Source organism: Oenanthe melanoleuca, chromosome 1A, assembly GCF_029582105.1.
Source record: "Oenanthe melanoleuca isolate GR-GAL-2019-014 chromosome 1A, OMel1.0, whole genome shotgun sequence".
Classification (NCBI taxonomy): domain Eukaryota; kingdom Metazoa; phylum Chordata; class Aves; order Passeriformes; family Muscicapidae; genus Oenanthe; species Oenanthe melanoleuca.
This window is the reverse complement of record NC_079334.1, coordinates 50,278,726-50,300,289: the sequence shown is the minus strand read 5'-3', so window position 1 is coordinate 50,300,289 and position 21,564 is coordinate 50,278,726. Positions and strand designations below refer to the sequence as shown.

Genomic DNA, 21,564 nt, shown 5'->3' with positions numbered 1-21,564 from the left:
TATAGTTTAAGAGCAGAAAAAGCAAGAACTGCCTTTTAAAAATTATTTTAAGGAAGAGGAAGGAAAACTGCCTTTTAGTTCTTGAACCTAATTGAGTTGGTTTTCCTCCAGAGATGGATTGTCCTATTTAATCATTACAGCAGCTGGGCAACAACAATCTGAATATATAGGAATATAAACCAAAGGGATTTTCTGTTTAAAACATTGGCAGCATCTTAAAACACACAATCTGTTGAATTCAGAGTTGGCTTTGAGCAGTGGATATGTGATACTGAACAAAAGACTTCATATTAATAAGTAACATTTGTAAAATTCTTTGAGGACTTGAAACCCTTAATTTATGTAAAGTATCCAATTAAGATACACCATAAAAATAAAGATAATTAATTGAACTGATGAGAATACCGTGTACTTTACACAGGTTTCCCAAACTTCATTGTCTTACTTTGAATGTTAATTTATAATAACAATTATTGAGATAATTGTTATTTAGGTTACTTAAATATCCATAATTAGAAAATTGAATACAATTAAAGCAAATTAAAATATGGCCCTTATCTCAGTCTTTTTATTTGTTCAGGAAGACAGAAGGAAGGTCAAAATGTCAAGCATACCACAGAGACAAAGAAAGAAAAGTATTAATAAAGTCATTAGATTGTTCAGTAACACCACTCATCTTTTTATTTCAGATAATTCAATAACATGTCTTAATTACTACTACTACTACAGGACTTGTGAAGCAACACTTAATTATAACTACTACTATTATCTAATTTGTGGCAACATCTTTTCCTAATTTCAGATAAGTAACTAGGTAGTACTAAATTTTAAGAGCACTTTTGAAAACTAAAAGCATTTAGCTAAATAAGCAAGTCAATTTGTATCACTTTGGTACCTGTAAAAATCATTGAGCAAGCCCTCTTACAACAAATTTCTGGTCTCATGAAGGAAAAGAAATTTACTGAAAATAGTCAGCAAACCTAATCAACCTGATTGCCTTCTTCAATGGGACATGAGTGTTTGTGGATGTTTGGGGATGTCACTTACCTTAATTTTAGCAAGACTTTTGACACTGTGTCCTGCAACACTTTGGTACCTAAGTTTAGGATGTTATAGTCTTGTGGGTGTGCATCAGATAGGTAAGAGTCAGTTTGGATAGAAGGGATCTGAGGGTCATGGATCCATGTCATGCTCCATTTGAGGGCTACAGGAGGTCTGTTCTGGGACCTGTTTAACATCTTTACAATAGCCAAACAGTAGATGGTAACAAATTGGGGTATAATTGCTGATTTGCTAAAGGAAAGGGTCATCATACAAAGACACCTAGACTGGATGGGGGAATGAACCAACAGGAAACCACATAAAATTAACAGGGCATGATGCAAAGTTTGGCCCATGGAAAGCTACAGACCTTGCAATGGTACAGGGTGAAAATGGCTGACTGGGTAGAAATTCTGTAGAGAAGGCCACAAAAGCCTCACAGATATGAACTGAGCATGGTTTAACAGACTCATGGTCACAAACAAGCCTCCTGGGCTCTGTTAACCAAATAAGAGGGGTAAATTGAGGGAAGGGATTACCTCTCTCTACCTAGTCCTCATTAGGAGACATCTGAAATGCTGACATCCCAGTACCTCCTAGGACACATAGCAATAGACTAGAGCAAGTTCAGCTCAAGGACCACTGTGATTATTGGTGGCTGGAGCCCTTGCTCTGTGAGGAGCTGGGTTTGTTCAGCCTGGAGCAGAGACAGCTTTGGACAGACTGAGCAGCAGCCCCTTGTGCCTGGATCTTGGTTTCTGAGAGAATGGAGCTTGTCTCTTCACAGCAGAGGTGGTAGGAGAGCAGGAATCCATGGACATAAATTCAAACAAAAGTAATTCAGTCTGGCTAAAAAGGAGGAAAAATGTTTTTCCCTCTGAAGGCAGTGCAGTTCAAGAGGTTGCCCAGAGAGTCTGTGCAGTCTCTCTTCTTCCTTGGGGGTTTGGGAGACTTGACTGGATAAAGACCTGACACCAGGTCTGACTGCCAAGCTGACCCTGCTTTGAGGAGAATGTTGGACTAGAGACCCAAGATTCCTTCCACCCTGAGCTAACTATACCTATAAATGAAACAAAGTATTTTTGGAAATCAAATTGTTCAGTTAAACTTATTTGGATTCTTGTAATGTTTTATGGATTTTCAGCTTGAGGGTAAAAAACAGGTCTTGATTTGGTACAAAGCTTCTTTTTAGCACTCAGAAGTCTCACACAAGGAATGAGCCATTTGCCTCCCAGCAGTAATGCTGACACCATCATATAACACAGTAGATCAGAGTATAGCAGATGTTAAAAAGCTAAGAGATTATTTTACACCAATTCCTCGTGGCTCAGGCCAACCATATTCCCATGTTTAGAGTTCAAATTTGAACAGCTGGAATATGATTTCAGGAAACTGAAACCTCTTGGTAGCTATACTTCACATTCTGCTTGAATCTAGGTCTGTTCTGCCCTTGTAGACAACATCTTTTCAGGCTGGCAACAAATCTCTCCTAGTCTTGTGGCAGATGATAATAGTGACTGCACAGGAAGTATTTCAGATCTCTAAAGGGAAACACACTGGCTTGTCGTTCCCTGAATAGATGGATGTCTGAATATCCCAGTGTGCCAGATTCACCTTGTACGATTAACTGAATTTGTGAGAGTTAATAAATACTTGGGTCACTCATATTTCCCCTGAGTATACTACAGCCAAGGCATACTAGAGTCAGCTCTGAATCAGTCACAAGCCCACCTTGTTGTTGGTTCTGCAGTGCAATTTATACCCACTTACTGCTGCATATCTTTGAGACATAAGTTTCTATCTTCTGGCATTGCTCCCAGAAAAGTTAAAATGTTAGGGTTTTTATTTCAGGGTTAGTATTCTTGGCAGGTAGGAATGACAGAGGAAAAGCAAATGTTGGATGCTGACATCAGAGATATTCTAATGCTGAATCTAGTATGCAGCATTACATATTTTAATTATCTATGGTACCTGTTATTCAGTATTACCTGTTGTAATAGGTAACTGAGATTGCAGCTGCTGAGGGTTCAAATGTATAAATAATAAAAATTGTGGAAGGACAACACTGTATTTTCTCTTTTGTTATCTGGGATAATCTAATTGAAACTTCATCAGAGAAGGTTGCAGTTAGGTTGAAAAAAACCAGAACAAAAAACCCCAATGAACCAACCCAAAAAATTAATATTTAATTTATCCTGAACATACAAATAGCAAAAATAAGGTGAAAGTTAGAAGGATAGTTTGCATGGGCAGGACAGGGGGGTGGAGGGGGATGTTATATATGTCATCACTGCTCTACCTGAAATCCTCTTCTGAGATAGCACAGAGATGGTCCTGCACATTTCTGTGGGAGTCAGCAGAGTCCTGCTTGGCATTAAGAATTCTTCAAGTAGACAAAGAAGAAATTTAAAGCTTATCAGAGTAGCACAGAACAAGTCATGTTTAGCATGCAACACAGGTTCATTCAAAAGGCTTGTTTGAAAACACTTATGTTGGAAGACTTTTACAGTGTTCTTTGAAGGGCTGTGGGTTAGATGTAGCACAGAACTGAAAGGGTTATGGGTTAGTTGTAGCACAGAAAATATAAATTATCATGTTTACCATGCAACATGCCTACCCTCTGCACTGAAGCTGAGAACCTGCTGCCTGCTTCTGAAATCCAGTTCAGGTAACAGAGTTTTTTCCTGCTCCAGAGTGTGTTAGGGAATTCACAAGGGTCTTCTGCAGTGAATAAATCTAACAGAAAATCTGTACTGGAGTAATGTCACAATCAATTACGAAACAAAATAAATCAGAATGACACCAAGGCAAGTAAACACTCAAGTGAGACCTTTAGAGATTAGTAGCAGCAGAGAGGAAATGGTTTTGTAATATGCAGATTTTTAAGTCTAATTTATACTGCAGTTTAGCTAATTTATTTTTGCTGAAATATCAGAGAGAAAATTAATGAAAAAATATTTTTATTAGTTTATAAGTTTTGGTCAGTTCATCACTATGGTGTAAATTCATTGAAGCCAAGGCAGCAGGCATCAGTGGATTCATCTGGCTGCCATTAAATTTATTCTGACATAAGGAATGAACACAGCAAACATTTCTAGATAAGACTAGTGCTTGAGTACAGCCATTGTAAGATTTCTGTTCTCAAATTGCAATTGAAATGCTTGCTAAGGGCTGCAGGGACGTGTCTGATTGTTTGTTTTTCTTTTTGTCATTCTGTTTTAGCTGCTTCCTTGCTCATTACATTGTTCCCATTAGCATAATGTATTGATTGTGTTTGCACAGCTTTTCCTGCCAAAGGCTGCCCTTCGGTTGTGCAGCCATTGGGGTAACCAGCTGTTACTTACTTAAGCCTCCATCATTCTGTATGACAGAGTAACTTAATTATGCCCTACTTGAAGATGCTAAATAAAATTATCTTCTGAGCAAGTGTACTTCACTTAATATTTGTCTTTATCAGGTACTTAAACTCTGACACTTAAGCTATATGCACTAAATAAGCAAACATATTTTAACAGAAAACCTGGTCACAAGTTAATTATTACAGATTTAAAGGCTGTTTTACAGCATTTCTAGACATAGTTATCTCTTTAGCTCAGGTATTATTAATATTTAAAAGACTTCAGAAAAAAAATAAACTGAATGTAGTTAATAGCATAATAAACCAGCACTTAGAGTTAACCTTTTTCTATGCTTTATGAGCAGAGGTAATAGATCTTCAGGCAGCATTGGGAATTTTAAAAGGACAGAACTGTAATACTCTATGTATTTCAAACCTGGACAAAGAAAAAATTTCTGCTCAGTGATTTATCCTAGTTAAAAGAATGTGTCAGTCAATAGCAATGGCCTGTGTGTTATACAGAACATATATTTACTTCTTATTTTAATCCTGGTATTTGAATTAAATTCAGGCAATATATTTTCATTTTTCTTGGTAACATCTTTCCTTAGTTCACTATAAGGCATTTTTCTTCTTTCTCTTTTTCATCACTATACAATTATGCATATGAAAGTGACAATTTTGAGGTTGCCAACTGGGTCCCTGAGTCTTAAGTGTTCTGAAATGCAGCACCCATGTTTTCAAAGGGATTATAATTGAAAATGTTTGAATCGACATGTGAATTTATTTTAAATAGTCTACCTGACACATTTGCTAGTTTTTTAGCTTTAGGATAAATTCAATCTGCATTCAAAGTAGATACCTGAAGACCTAATTAATAATAAACCACTTAAATAAAATAAATTTTTGTGAAAGTGATAAAAGTTCAAAAGTAAAATTATTCTCTAAATTCTGCTGCATGTTATCTAGATAGATTATGCAAGTTAGAATGTATTTGACAAAAGAGAATTTTAATTTTGATGTATTTGAAAGTAACATGAAAGTAATTTGAAGGGTCTTTGGAAATCCTATAATAAAGGACTATTTTGTATGAAATAAAGTTGGAAATAAGGTTTTACAGAGCACTCAGCTCAATAAATATGTGTTGTTACTAGAAAAAGGCTGCAGACTTTATATTGCCTTGTCAGTGTGGGCTTTTGGAATATATTTTTTAATATCCAGAGTTCATAATGGCTGTGGTAACAATTGTCCAGCAGAGGGGAGAGTACTGCCCAACTTGTTTCACTGAGGTCGCTGAACACTGTACATGGTAGTGATCCAACAAACCTGAAAAACCACTCAGTAACAAAGTAACTGGGACTTAATTTCAATCAATAAGCAATTAATGGGTGCAGATAGACTGAGTTTAGAGAACTCATTTTTAAAAACAAGGGGAAATAAGGACACAGTATTAGAAAATGTGTGAATACAACCTCAGCCAGATCCAAGACTAAAGGAAAGGAATACCAGATATCAACATCAAGGGCTTGGGATACTGACTTTTCCCCTTTCCTTCTGTTTGCCTTAGGAACCAGAGGAGCAGGGACCAGGTATCACTTTAGAAAAGGGATTGATATGCAAAAGTTTATGTGCATACAAATTTAGCTATATTATTAATGAGATTTTCCTATAATAATTAAATAATATGAAAAGAAAAGCTGGTATAATTGTAATTGAATTACTAATAAGATTTGCTATGGTTATCAATAGGCTGTTAAGATTTTAATTAAACAAACAATAAATTCTTTGTTTAGTATTTGTCAATAAAAAGATCTTAAATGGAACACAATATACCATGAAATCCTACTTGTACATTATGTTCAAGATTCAATTAATGTATAAATAAGAATTTGTTTAATTAATCTCATTTCTCACTTTTTCCATGGAGCACAGTCTTTTTCCACAGTTTTCACATTTTTGGGTTCTTTTTACTTGTATTTGGAAGTTCTTTTATCTTAGCTTTACACAACATCCAAGCAGTAAATCTGTATTTGATCTTTTGGAGCTCAGTATTCCTGAATGTCAGGACTGACTTACACATTACAACAGATACAATAGAGATTAGTCTTTGGTCAATTACTGAAAACTGTGACTTTATTTGCAGTCAGGTTGATGAAAGGTATGGCTCACATGTACTTTAAAAACAATAGTACTGCAACAAATTGTGTGCTGTGGTATATGCAAGCTATATGATAGTGTGATACATGAGAAGAAAAATTATATTACAAAAACATAGGAGAAGAAAAAAAATTAGTTTATATACTTCTAATTATTTTGAAAATCTGCAAGGCAATACTTAGGATTTTCCATGATATGTATATCCTGAGGATGGACCACAGTGAAGAATCACACTTTAGTTTATTAGTGGTTTATTAGTATTTATTTAGTTTATTAGTGTAATAAATGCTGCAGATGAAGCAAAGCTGGACATTTCTGTCACTTCAAAAATGTTGCTTATTTCCACTGAGCAGAATGTTTGATAATGCAACACTTCTTTATTTAATCTTCTCCAGCTTTTGCCAAAAACTAGCATAATTTTTGATGCCATTGTTCTGTGATGTTCTCTGTAAAACTGTCTACAGGGGTTACACATAAACAGAAAGCTTTTTGAAATTAGCAAATTTGGAGGAGCTAAAGCATCTAAAATTGGCATATTGAAACAAGCAAAGAGAAAAAAAATCTGTTTTTCTAGAATGTTATGCTAAGAGATGACATTTGCCAGTAGAAATGACAATGGGCATTATTATCTGCTGTGTTAAGAAAGTGCCATGTTGCTGTGAATCATGGAATCATAGAGGAGTTTGGGTTGGGAGGCACCTTTAAACCATCCAGCTCCAAGCCCCCTGCCAGGGCAGGGACACATTTCACAGGGCCAGGTTCCAGCCAGCCTGGAACACTTCCAGGGATGGGACAGTCACAGCTTCTCTGGGCAGCCTGAGCAGTGTCTCACCCTGACTGCAAAAAGTGTCTTCCTAATGTTCAGTCTAAATCTACCTTCTTTCAGGATGAGACACTTTCCCATGTCCTGTCACTATGGGCCTTGGTGAAAAGCCTCTCTCTTTTCTTACAACCACCCCCCTCCCCACTCCCCCTTTACAGACTGAAAAGCCACCAAAAATTCTCCTTGCACCCTCCCCTCCACCTCCTCTCCTCCCTCCCCCTCTCCTTACCTTTATAAATATTGCAGGTAAGGTCAAAATTAGACTTAAGTGGAAAATCAGAAATGAAATATTTACCATAATTCAGTTTCTGAAATGCAAGTACATACATGTTCCACCAAGACTCCCCCAAACCTTTATAGCTCCTCTCACATCCAAGCTTTAATGGAAGTTCATACTTTTTAAATGTGGCACACATTTAATTTTCAATCAGTTATCAGGTTTTCTTTCTCATAACTTTCTAAAAGCAGCAGAAATTTAAAAATAAAAATAAAGATTTTATGTTTTCTCAGGATTTGTTTTCTTCTGCTGTGTGAAGAATCACAGCCTGCATTTACTTATTGAGATAATCAGTTTATGAATGTTGTACTTTCATGTCTGTGAGAAGGCTTTCACTTTTCTTCATTTTAATTGCTAGTTTGGTAAGGAATGTTTTTAAAAGGCTAAAAGATATAAAAGTACTGTAGCTTCCCATGTTTTCTAACTGAACAAATGTCTGAAGAAGACTCATCCAGTGAAGTTTCTCTTATACCTGGAAAATAATCTTGTTAGATGAGCAAAACAATAACTGACTTGTACCTGTTATGTTTTCCTTCAAAAAATGTTCTTCAAGATAGAAAAGCATGTTTTGCAGTGAAAGCAATAAAAACCTGTAGGTGTCAGTTTATGGGGTTCTGCAGAGAAGCATGAATCCCTTGGTTAGTTTTTGGCACCTTACTAGCATTGTTACCTCTTGTTTACATTCTCCTGGTTTCAAATGTATTTCATATATATTTGTCTGTATCCAGTTTTTTCCTTGTTACTTTTTCTTGAGGAATCCATTGCATGGCATTTCTTTCTAATTTGTGAACAGGACTGTGAAACATAATTTTTGCCAGGCAGTCAACTCTTCAGCAAGCAGCAGCACATAAGAAAGTTATTGTAGTGCATGGCATGTGCATTACTTTAAAAGAAGAAAAAGGACTGTCTTTTTTCTAAGCCTTCTATGTTCTGCAGCACAGGGAAGATGGCTGTGAATGCTTTCAGTGTTTTCCTGGAAATAAAAACACTCATGCTGTCTCCACCAAAAGAAAGAAGGCCCATTTTGCTGTCTTTCCCAGTATGAGGGATGCCTGTAGATAGATGATATGTATCTTCATTTTATGATGTATCATTTATCTCCTGTATAGAAATGATCTGGTAAAGGTTTCTAGGGAAGGGAAGAGTGAAAGGAGGGAATGACATAAAAAAAACCTATTGAGAACCAAAGCTTGCTGCAGTTCTGTCTTTATAATATGAAGCTGGCTGAAGCAGCTGAGGAGATTCACATAGGAGACATAGAGAATTTGGTAACAAGGATAAAGGAAAAATTAAATCATAATTCAATCTTCTGCTCTATTACTAGCAATATGGGACATGTTCAAGAGTGCCTGTATTTATCTGTCTCAGCAGGATGGTTCAAACTCTAGTGTTAGATACCAAGGCTATTGCTTTATCCTGTGGAGAAAGAGACTTCTAAAGGGCAAATTGTATAGAATTAGCCAATGAGAGTCATTAGACCAGCTGTGTCATTTCAAACATCCACTTCTCTTTGGATGCAAGTAGCTGAGTTGAGTCTGTGCTAGGCACACTCATAGTTTGAGATGTACCAAGACCTCCTTCAGTGGTTTAGAACTCCACTCACTGCTGGACTTTCTCATCTGTGTTACAGCTACAAGGAGTTAGAGAGCTTGTGACAAAGTGGAAAACAAATCAAATTTACTCACAGTATATTGTATCACAATAGCCACATGTCCTGCCTTTCCAGGATATAATTTTAAAACCAGATTAGGGAACCAACTGAGTAAGAGCCTGTTCTCTATTTGACTTACTAAAACTGAGTAGAATAGAAGAATAAACAGCATGAGAAAATCAATAATTCTGGAGAGACTCTGAATATTATCTTGCATGTAAGAATATGGGAGGGCTCAGAACAAGGAAGCAGTCTGGACAAGGTTGTGACATTACTATTTTTTTTTTCCTTTAGTGAAAATAGTTGGTTTGTGTTAAACTTTGCCTCAGCAAGCACCAAATTGATGGGGCACTACTGGGGTCTTGGGGGATATTTTATTTGCAAGCAGTGGAGCCTAGCTGAGAGGCAGTCATTCCTCTGCCTGCACTGGGACAATTCAATGCACACACCTGCTTTGATACACAGAAATTTTTTCAGGGAGCAATTCAGTTTCAACTACTTTCAAACTGGAGATACTCATTAGAGTGTGTTTTACTAAAATAGCATGTTTCATTGGCCCAGTGTTTCTGTGTAACATTTCAGGTTTTGAAGTAGAAAGAGATAAATAGTCCTACATTCAATGGCTGTTATCTATTTTAGCTGCAGAGTTAGGATAATCTGAAGGCTATGCTACCAAGCTTGTAGGACCCTTCTGATGAGGAAGGGGCCCAGGTGACCTGTGGAATAGAGAAATAATGTGTCTGAGTGGGGATCAAAATCTGTTACACTAGGGGCTGTCTATTGTGACGAATCCTCTGTGAGTTATGGAGGTTAAAATTATACATAAAAAGTCTTGTATCAGTTCTGGGGTGAGGTTGGGGTATAGGATGGAGACATGAAGGCATTTAGGCTCAGATATTTCCCGTAGTTTAAAGGGTGTTTTTCCTTGCAGTACCATGATTTTAGTTTTCTAACATACCCTCTGACTGTCAAGAACAAGGAGAATATATATATAGCAGTCTTTGTTACATTTGTGAAAGGCATTATTGGGCAAAAAGTTTGTAGTTCAGAAAGGATTTTGGTGTGAGGAGTGCTGAAATTCATTTCTCTGTAACTATGAATCATTGTACAAAAGGGACCTTTATTCTCCTGTAAGTTCAAGTGAGCTACCAATGTGAGGCACATGAAAAATTATTCAGACCTTATATCTTATTAAACTGAACTACTTTTGCTACTCCTTGATTTTTAGAGCACCTAATTCTGTAAAAGGTACAGGTAGTTATGTTCCCAGAATAATAGAAGTGCCCAGAATGCACAGCCATAAAACATCACTGTCCTCTTGTCAGGAATAAAACAAGATAAGAGTCAGACAAAAGTCAAACCAAGTGTGTGTGGTATCCTGTTTGCTAGACTTGGGCTTCATTGGGCTGCATGAATGGGGATTCCAAAGACAGGAAGGAATAAATGCAGGAGATATTCCTGTCCTATAAACAGACTCAGCCTGTAAATGATCGCTTAAAAAAGTAGCAGGGCTTGTTGAGATAGGACAAGGAGTAGTGGTTTTAAAGTAAAGGAGGGATGCTCCAGACTAGTACTAAGGATTTTTTATGATGAAGGTGGTGAAGCACTGGAACAGTTTAGGCAGAGAGGTGGTAAATGCCCGTGCCTGGAAACATTCAAGGTCAGGTGCTCTGGGCAACCTGACCTCGTAGAAAATATCCCTGCTCACTGCAGGGGGCTGAACTAGAGGACCTTTAAAAGTCACTTCCAACCCAAGCTATTCTATGATTACAGTAGTAAAAGGAATCAGACTCAGACTGTCATGGACAGCTCAGCCTCCAGCTGAGTATGCAATTGCATTAGCCTGTGAAGTCAGATGTGTACATGTAAGGATGTGTTCAAAGCCTTTCCCTCAAGGTCTAGCAAGGGTCTTGAAACCCTTCTTTCTCACTGGCTTTATTAAAGGGTGAGTAGTAAGGGGGATCCATGAACAACAGGATCCCTGAGTCTGAAACTCTATTTATAGAATATATTTGCTATTTGAAAACTCCTGTCAGAAAACTCCCAGTTCACCCTAGTGTTGATATTTCAATAATTATAGTGGCTGGTTCAAAAACACACCAATCATTAGAAATAAACCCCACTGCATGTGAGCCATAATCAGCAATATGAAACTGATTTGGATTTTTTAAAACAGGCTGTTGTTCTCGTCACCACAGAAAATACATTAGATGTAATGACATATGTCATGAAAAATACCTGTGCTGAAACCCATGGGATCTTAATTTTTCAGTGTATGATGAGATTCAGAGTTGTTTCACTTGTGTGGCTTTATAATGTAAACCTTCAAGCTGACATTAACACACTAAGAGAAACCTCTTTAGTATTTGAAGATCTTGGCACTGTGGCACCTCTTATTGCTAGAAAGATCATTGAGATCTATAGATGATTGAGATCATTGAGATGTATAGATTCATTAATGTTACCAATAAAGTAATGCATGTATTTTACCCTATAACATTTGGAGCTTTATCCTTTTTGTCATGTCACTCTTAACACTGAACCATGAGAGAAAGACAAGTCTCAGAACTTGAGTGTTTGATAATAAATAAATACCCAAAATATATTCAAATGCCAGGCATTGTTACAGAATGCATACGTGAGGATTAGGTAGCCATGGGTAGCCACATGGTAGCCATTAGGTTGGCATGACTTGAATTTAAAAAACGATAAGGCTTCAGAAAGCATTTTTATGTTTAATGGAACTTTCATACACAATACAGTTTTTGAAATGCATTGCTTATAATGATTTCAGTTTTGAAAATCCCATTAGGAAATATATTCACTTTTAGAAACCAAAATACTTTTGTTTTTGGATGCCACTTAATTCAATGGTTAACCCTAAAAGCCACTGGTGTACCAATTTGTTTGGAGATCAGTCAGTTTGATTCAGGGAGAAGCAGACATGTGTTGGTGCTGCCTGCATGTGAACATGTATCTGCACAGAGGTCCTTCCACAGAAGACTGAAAAAACCTGTATATTAATGTGACTATTTAATGTTTTCTTTAGAAATATTCATACACAATACAGCTCTGCTTTCAGGCACACCCCTGTCATTTTGGAGATTGAAAGGGATGGAATTATTTCACTGGTGGGAGAAAAGAGTATATTATTTCCTCAAGCAGTGGGTTGATGTATGATTGAAATGAAGCAAGGTGTTGATATAACTTTCCTCAGCACAACAGAAAGACAGTCCTGATTGTCTTAGGCTGGTGCTGTCCCTGAAAGTGGGTTGAGCTTTTTACAGATTTTGGAGAATTGTTAGTGCTTTCTTGAAGAGTAGATTGGGCTATCCTTCTTTTTATGGTAGTGCTTGGTATAGTATTTGTATTTCTGTACAATTATACAGTTATTTTATAAGGTCGTTCAGAATCCATGGCTTTTTCTCACCTGAGATTGCTTTAAGTGAGAGAGAACATTTTATTTGTGATCTCTAAGGAGAAAGTATCTAATGGAAAAACTTTGTAGGCTGAAAGACATTAAAAATATTTGACTATAATAGTGCACAACAGTTTATTATATCTCTACTTTTCTGCCAAGGGCCAAGTCACCCAAGGGCACTTCATAAAAAATGATGGTCTGAAGCTGACATTGCAGACAGACTTACCACCTTATCTTCAGGTTAATGTGATAGTGTTGGCCAGTGCTTAAAATCATGCCTGACAATGTCACTGAATCATCTGCCAAGGCACTGAGCATGTTTTACTTCAGTATCTCCTTTCAGTATAACAAGGATTATTGAGAGATTTCCTACTTAGCACAGCACTGTAAAGTAATTTTTTGTTCATTATGTGGCTAATAAAACATAATTTCCTAAGAAAAAATAAATGTTGAGCAGAACTACAATTAATATTACTAATATATTAGCTGAATACTTCTTCAAATAGAAATTTCTGTCTGCTGTTCTTAGGAAGTGATCATTGTAATTTTCTTTTATGGTATTATGGAAGACCAGAATTACCTTCCTTTTGTAGGTGATAGCAAAAAATAGATTTGCTCTGAAATGCCAGATTTTTCCTTTGTATCTATAGGGAACTGAGGTCTTCTGTGAGGTAATTTCATGGTTCCTCAATTTTCTGAATTCTTAGTTAGGACCATGACATCTTAATAACTAATAATAACTAATAATTGTGTGCCAACAGAGCATTGTGATTAGAATTCAAAAGTAGGATGCATAACAAACAAAAAAAAAAACAACTTCCCCAACACACTCAGCATCACTATGGAAAACTAATTTTTTTTCCAGCTTAAAATCACAGACTATATAAAAGATTCCATTAGATTCTGCATTGTGCTGCTGTCAGTTGAGCCATGCTGCACACACTGTTGAATCACCATGTGGCATATTGGTGTAGAGGTTTGTCTGTTAAAATAAATGACACAAGGCCAACTCTCATTCCTATTTTCTTGTCCAGACATACTGTTTTTCTTTCTAAAAATGTGTTTGCTGCAGCATCTTTGTTACTTTTACGAGAATGAAGTTTCATGAATATTATGTTGTTTATGCCACCTACTCTTAAGGTTATGAACCCAATAGGAAACAGCCATACTTGGCTATAATTAAAAACAGCCAAAGCCAAGGGTTCTTTTGATGTTCCCTTTCCACCTAGTACTTTAAAGATAACTACTTTGTTTTCCATCTTATATTAAATCAATATAACAGTTATCTTTATGTTGTTTCTTTCTTTCCCCAGATGTACATCCAGACAACAACACTTACTATCTCCATGAGTTTAAGTGCTTCTGTGTCTCTGGGCATGCTCTACATGCCCAAGGTTTATATTATCATTTTTCACCCAGAGCAGAATGTTCAAAAACGGAAGAGGAGCTTCAAGGCTGTGGTGACAGCTGCTACAATGCAAAGCAAACTGACACAAAAAGGGAACGACAGACCAAATGGAGAAGTCAAGACTGAACTGTGTGAAAGTCTTGAAACCAACAGTAAGTCATCTGTAGACTTGGTCAAGAGTGGCAGCACATCTTAATAGATGTATGTTCACAAGAATGCACTTTCTTTTAATAATAAACTTAATTATTTTTGTTGCTTGTTCTGCATGAATCCAGAGATGTGTCAGAATTCATGTACTGCTGAATGCAGGAATGTCTAGAGTTGTTTCAAAGAAATTGATTTTCATAGGAGGCTAGTAGAGAAAAAAAAAAAGCACAAGCAGATTTTGAAACGCCACATCTTTTAAAAATTGTTTGTTTTAGCTAGTGCTATTTTGATGTGTTGTACATTGCTGTGCCAGTGGTATGTCCTGACAGTTCATGAGATGTATTTATGGTCATCACTGTATATTCAAAACTCAAAGGCTGTTGAAAAAAAAACTGTAATGAAAACAGCTAACATTGTTTTTATTTTGCAGTCAGATATGGAAGTGAAAATAATGCTTTTTACCTTTCTAATTTAATATTTGTTGGACTGTTCATTGATCACAATTCATGAGTAACAATTCCCAGCATAATGCTTCCCATCCTGGTTTTTGTTCTGGTCTTACTCACCTTGCTACAAAATCATGATAATTCATATGAAGCTTAATCATTACATGTTACTATATATTGTAGGTTTTTAATGGGAAAAAAATCTTTCCTATGTCAGTAAAGGTCTTGAATCTTGCTACATCTCTAAGTTGCTCTGGTATAGAAGAAAACAGAGGTTACAGCTCCCATCCCACCACATGACATGTCATCTTATAAACTGGACTTCATAATAACAGTAAAAATCAAATATGAGCAAAGACATTAACCTTATACCCAATGCTTAGAAATGGAGAATTGTTTTCTATTGAGAAGTTAGATGTCACATTAGATGGGCAGCAGCTGTGACAGCTAAGCTTTTCAGTCATTTTACTGCAAACAACATGGTTTGGTTTTAATTTTTAGTGCTTTTGGATGATATGGGTTAAGCACTGTTTTGGTTAAGCACATTTAGACAAGGCAGTACCAAGTTTGCATTAAAATACTGTACTTATTTCTAAAAAGTGAACTCCCCACTGAAATCTATCAGAGTTTGCCAAATTGAAGACTATATAAAAAACTCTACCATACTATCATTGCTGATGCATGGAGGATACTGAGTGCAATCTGTTTCACTGGAAAATCTCATGACCCTTCAAAATGTGTAAAACTGCTAGAGGGAGCTATGGGCTTATACAGCTTCAGGTTGTGATGTGTAACAAATGACAAACAAGAAAGGCATAGAAATTCTTCGTGGATCAAATAATAGAATAGGAATATGATAGCCTCAGTAATTGTGCAACTCTTCAGAAGTCACCAAAAGAAAACTCAGAAGGAAAAGAGACATGGATTTTGCTGAGTGTGAAAAATTATAGACTTCCCAGGAGAGGATGAAGCAGGGTTTTCACAGTAGGGTTAGAAAGAGTGTTAATAAGAAAGTCTTGGGTATCTGATATTTATCTACTGTACCTAATTAAGAAATGCTGTGACTGGTATTCATTAAACTATGATTATGCATAATTCATGGAAACAGATGCTGCTGGAAGCAAGTCTGCTTCTCCAGTAGTGCAGGGTAATGCTTATTTACTGTGCTCTAAGCAGGACTTTAGCACATCTTTATAATTCTGAGCTCACTAGGAGTATATCCTGACTAGGTTTTTATCCATCATAATTTTTCATGGGCAAAAATTCAGTCAGGTCATTTGCACTCCAGATAGCTCTCCCTATGTAATGGAGTTCTAGGCTCAAGATGAGTCTCTCTTCCCTGAAATAGTTATCATCAAAGCTCTTGAAGGTTCCTGTGAATTTTAAGTGCACAATGCAGCATGAGTCCTTTTCACTGTGTTACTTAAAACAACCTCTCAAAACCACAAAATTTCTTCTTACACTGACTCCATGTGAGATAGATCTTTCTTTTCAGTGATAGCATCTAAAACTGATTGCAAAATATGAGTGTACTCCTAGTACACCAGCAATGGGCAGTGAGTGTTTCCCCCCATTTACCAACACAAATACTTGTAGTGATAGCAATGCTCTTAGCTAGGTGAGAGACAGGGTGAGATAGTCATGTAATCCCTTTTGCTTCCCATCCAGAGAACACTCTGCTCTATCAGTTTGTCCTGCTCCATGTTACACATGTTATCCTATCTTGTCTTCTACATTAATGCATTCATGGGTGGGAATAGGTATATCCAGTGGAAAACAAATTGTTTCTAGGAAACAGGATTAAAAAATAAAACATTCAGGTGTGATTACAGAAGGCAATGATGAGTACATTAAATGAATATTGGTCAGATCATAATAATCATTCTACATTGCTTTAGATCCTCGTTTATTTTCTTCTTCTTCTTTTTGCTCCATTCCAACAGCAAAGTAGTAACTGGAGCTGTAAAAGAGTGTTTTTTCTCAGAAATATTGTGAGCCAAGTCCTTTACTTTTTCTGACCATCTAGGCTTGCCAAATGTGGTTCATGTTATTATTATGAAATGCTAACAGTCTTAAAGGGCAGGACACCAGCTGCTGAAGCTTTCAGCTCAGTCCCCAAACATGAACTCTAGACTTACTCCACAGTACTATAAAGACACATACAATATTTATAAAGTAAAAACCCACAAGCATTGTTTGGAGATGAGATTAGGTTTAATATATTTCAAACTATTGTCTGCTTTAAATTCCTGTGCTATAATTTTTTAAAATAACAACACTCAGAACTCAGCTGGATAATTTTGGTTTCTTGATCAACTCTAGATTAATTATATCAAAAGTGTTTAATTCTCAATTAAATGCACAAAAAAGTTGCAACAAATTTACAATTTACTCTGTATGATCTGAGGTATGGTAGCTACTATTTTGTATTTTGTATTGTATTCTTGTAAATGTCCTCACATAATTCAGCTTACTGAGTTGTGATGAATCTGATTATGTTACATTGCTGTGGGCTAAAAACATGCACATGTACATGAGTTATCACAGAACTCAGCTCATACAGGGTAATGTAGTAATCTAACTTAACCTGATCTGGTATCTGACCCCACTTTGAGGGAAAGGCAAAAAAATAAGCTCTGATCTTTCTGTCCTTTTGTTCCCAAGTGTGCAGAGTTTGCAGATGTGCAAGATGCTTTCTGTTATTTATTAGCTGGGGGGAAAAAAAAAATCCTTCTGTTTGTAGTTCTTTGTGCCATTTCATCCCTCCTGCATTATTTTGAGTAGGAACTTAGCAGGCCAAATGGAAAAATAGAATCCTCTCAGAAATCCAGCTGTGGGAACAGGAGAGAGATCAGACAGAAGATCAGGGAGAAGTACATCCCATCTGAAAGATCTGAAAGATGTAAATGAGGCTATAATTGCTTCAAGTATCCCAATACATGCAAATAAAGCTACTTCACTTTGGTGCTCAAATGTTGTGATCAACTGTGAGAAAGACTTGCTTTGTGTGCCAAAAGCATTCCTTTAAAGAGTTAGCTTTTTCTAGACAAAAAGTACTGGAACTACCTGTGCAAGTGAAAGTAAAAAAGGTTACATTTTGCAGCTTCTATTTGATTATTCTTTCTTATATATACATTCTTAAGGAAAAATATTATAGTAATCTGTGAATTAAAGGGTCTGGTTCTGTTGTGTCTTTAAAAAATGGCAAATGCAGTATTAGATTCAATTAGGTTCAGAAAATCTTATAAAACATGACAAAAAGCAAGAAGTAAAATTATTTATACTAATCACTATTAATTTGCATCAATTTTAGTAATCCTTTATTTAGTTTAATCTATGATGCAGAAGAGAGAAACTGTCATTTCTCAGTTTCAGTCTGTTCTTCACAAATCATCAGATTGTTGGGCTGAATTTAGGAGTTACCGTGAAGAATACTTGTCCTATCTGTCTCAGCCATTCTCACCAGACTCCGTATAGAAAAAAGGAAGTAATTTAAGAAAGGTGTGGAAATAGAAAATTTGAATCTATAGACCAGGCAACTTTTTTGCCATCCTATTATTTTCATCTTGCCAGCTGCAATCTTCACTATCATAAGCAGAACGTGTCTGTATTAGACGAAATATAAAACATATTTAGAAAGTCAAATTCCTCTTTATCTAGTGTAACATAGACCTTATTATAGAGAAAAAACAAGACTCAGTCCCCCAGCACTCTGATTCTCCATGTACCAAATTGATTTAAAATTAGAGAACTAACTACAATACCTGGTATAACCACTTTCCTCTTCCAACCAATATATTAACCGTGAGTGATATGACTTGAGTAATATTTTTATAGCATATTTTTTATATTTCTTAATAGCAAATATGGAAGGGCTAGAACCTGAAACAAAATTTCATAAAAGATCCCTAGTTGTTCAGTTTTGCAGTAGTAGAGCTGTTTAATTCTCTTAACATACTGCCTCATTCTGAACAAGGAGTATCAGCTTTGATCAAAAGAAAACATGATCAGTTGACCATCAGTGTAAGGAGATCATTATTCCCTCCAGATAATATGTTCTGTGGGGACTATCTGCTCAGTTTCTCTAATTTGGAGAAGGTTAGGCTTTGTTTCTTTCAAGGAGCATAAGTCTCCTTCTAGATAACAAACCAACACTAGGTGAAAAGTTGTCTTCAAACAGTAGAAGAGAAGGAAAAAGCCAATCTCTAAAGTAATAAATGTCTTTATGGAATTCAGGCAAATTAATACCAGGTGTTGAAATTCTGTTCTGGGTATACTGAAACCACTCATCATTTTTCCTTTCTATTGACCTCAGCTTTCCAACGTCATAAAATAAGTGATCATGAATACTGAAATTGAGATCCAGTTTATACATCCTGAAACATTCTTTAATCCATGAACATGGACCATATTGTTTGGAAATATAATAGGACATTGGCTGAGTTCAAATGCTAAATATGCTTTTTTTCCTCGTCTCTTGATTCTAAAAATCCTGAACTTTGTTTCTTTTGTTGTTGTTGTTTGTTTTTGGTTTTTTTTGATTTACAGCCTCCTCTACCAAGACAACTTATGTCAGTTACAGCAATCAGGCAGACTGAGCAGGGATGAAATTCACTGGAAGATCTGCAGGACTGGATCTTGCAAACATAGACTTTACCACCACCAAAATTCAGTCTTGAAAATATCAGTAGACTACATTCAAATCGATAGTCAGTCTCCTAAAGAACAAGGATTAAACAAAAGGCAAAAAGAGACAGGGGAAGGAAAAGTCCAGTTTTATAAACACAGAGACAGAGTGTCAAGCTTCTGAACTGTTCACTCACAAAAGGAAGCAAATCACAAAAGGAAAACAAATGTTAGCTTGTGAAAAAAATGCTGTTGAAATAAATCATGTCTGATGTTATATTTGTAAGTACTTTTTTGTGATTGTGACAATTTCCTTTCCTGTCCTACATTGTTCAGCTCGTAAAAGAAGATGAGTTTATTTCTTGTGACGGCTGACTGAATTAAGTCCTGGGTTATGCTAAAATAAATGCAATGGTCAATGCATGCTAATTTTTATACAAAATAATTTATTTCTAATAATAAAGGAATGTTTTGCAAATGTTGAGACTTGTTTTGTTGCAGTTTTAAGGAAAAAAAAAGTCCTTACACTGTTGTCTATTGTTTGTTTAGAATGTGCAGTAAAGGTGGGTGTACAAATAAAATAATACTCATGGCATCAGAAGAATGCAGTGTAAACTCTAAGCATGTGTGTATGTATGCGTGTATGTGTGCACTGTGTGTGTACATACGTGCATGCCTGCCTGCATGCTGTGTGTGTGTTCTCTGCAGTGTGTGAACTTATTTGTTCAAAGCTTTGTGACTATATTTTCTAATGGAAGGATTTTTTCCCCTCTCCTCACCCTCAAAGTAAGTTCATTTTATATGTTTGTAAAGTAAAGGAGTCCTGATGCTAATTATTTTGTATGATTGTATTATATTTTTGAGTCTCCACTAATAATTTTGATCCTTTTCATTTCTGGAACTTACAGTTTGTAAGACTTTATGACAGCTAGACTGGATTAAGCTGGAAGTCTATTCAGCCTAGCATCCTGTCTCTGACAGGAGAATGTAGCAGATGCATATCTCAATAAAGGTGACATTGAAATAACAGAAGAGAAATCAATGGAGAATTTGGAAAGCAGAAGCCTAGTAAATATATGTACTTATTGCCTTATAAGCACTTACAAATCAAAGAAATAAATGCCAATCCACAAGCTAATCTTCTTCACATCTAATTCCCATTGTGTGAGATTAGAAACAACTATGCAAAGAGAAATAGAAAATCACATTTATATCTATTGTGTTAATGAATCCCTCCAAATAATTAAAAAATACAGACAGGAAGTGTCCCTTTGTTACTGTACCTGTGATAGATGTTCTGTAAGACTTTTTAGCTCCATACAGTGCTTACCATTCATCAAGTCAATGGGTCTTCACATGCAGCTGATTATTAAATGTTCTGTCTCCTGACTTAGCCTGGGTGGCTCCTTGTGATTTTATCCTCACAGCAGATGTATTTTTATAACATATCTTAAGGGACCTGTGGTGGGTCCTAAATTACATGAATAAAAGTTGAAGTATCTGAAACTGAATCTCTTTCTATTACAATGTCAATATTTAAACTTCAGCGTAGCTGGCAACTGTGTGACAGTGAGTTTCCATTTTCAAAGTATTTGATAAAACATACTTAGTGTTTCCCAGAAATTGCATGTCTGAAGTATTATCTGATGATTGCTTTGGTATAGTATGGTATTGTGGGCTTGGTATGAGTGATATTTTGTGTGAAATTTCCTTTTTTGACTATGCCACAAGCACATCAAAGCCAAAACTATAAACTAACATATGCTTACTTTTAAGCATCTATATGCTGCAGATAATGCTGTGAAACCTGCAAAGAAAATCATAAATAAAACAGTTTTAGTTCTGTTTTGTTAGCCAATATCTCATAAAATTGAGGTTTCCTTGTGAAAATAGATTGATTAGATCAATTTTTAACAAGACAGACTTTCATGTCAAGGATGGATTTCCTAAAAGAGAAAGAAACTCTGTTTTATCTGAAAAGCAATATTTGGACAGAGTTTCTTTTCAAGAAGCCTTTGAAAAGTTTAATTTTCAATACACAACAAAAAAAGTTTCAAATACTTTGAAAAAACTATACCTATTAACTTAGGCATAATTTTATGCATTTGAAAAAGAAGTACATGGGAGTTGTGTTTAAAGCACATTTCATATACACATAAACATATGTTACATATACATAAAAATTAGTATATGATACATAAATATCTTCCAGTTTCACAGTAGTCTGAAG

General features: G+C 35.9%; 1 protein-coding gene across 3 annotated transcripts in view; it reads left to right on the top strand.

Annotated features, from left to right (window-relative positions):
- GRM8 (glutamate metabotropic receptor 8) overlaps window positions 1–20,837 on the top strand; it is a 307,752-nt gene extending 286,915 nt beyond the window's left edge. For 2 of the 3 annotated variants that reach the window (XM_056513682.1, XM_056513673.1), the window contains 2 exons: window positions 14,021–14,267; window positions 19,257–20,837. In XM_056513682.1, the coding sequence (XP_056369657.1) occupies window positions 14,021–14,267; window positions 19,257–19,306 (297 nt within the window). In that variant the 3' untranslated portion in view covers window positions 19,307–20,837. The remainder of the gene's footprint in view (window positions 1–14,020; window positions 14,268–19,256) is intronic. The other variant, XM_056513667.1, reaches the window with a different exon arrangement.
- Window positions 20,838–21,564: the final 727 nt, after the last annotated feature.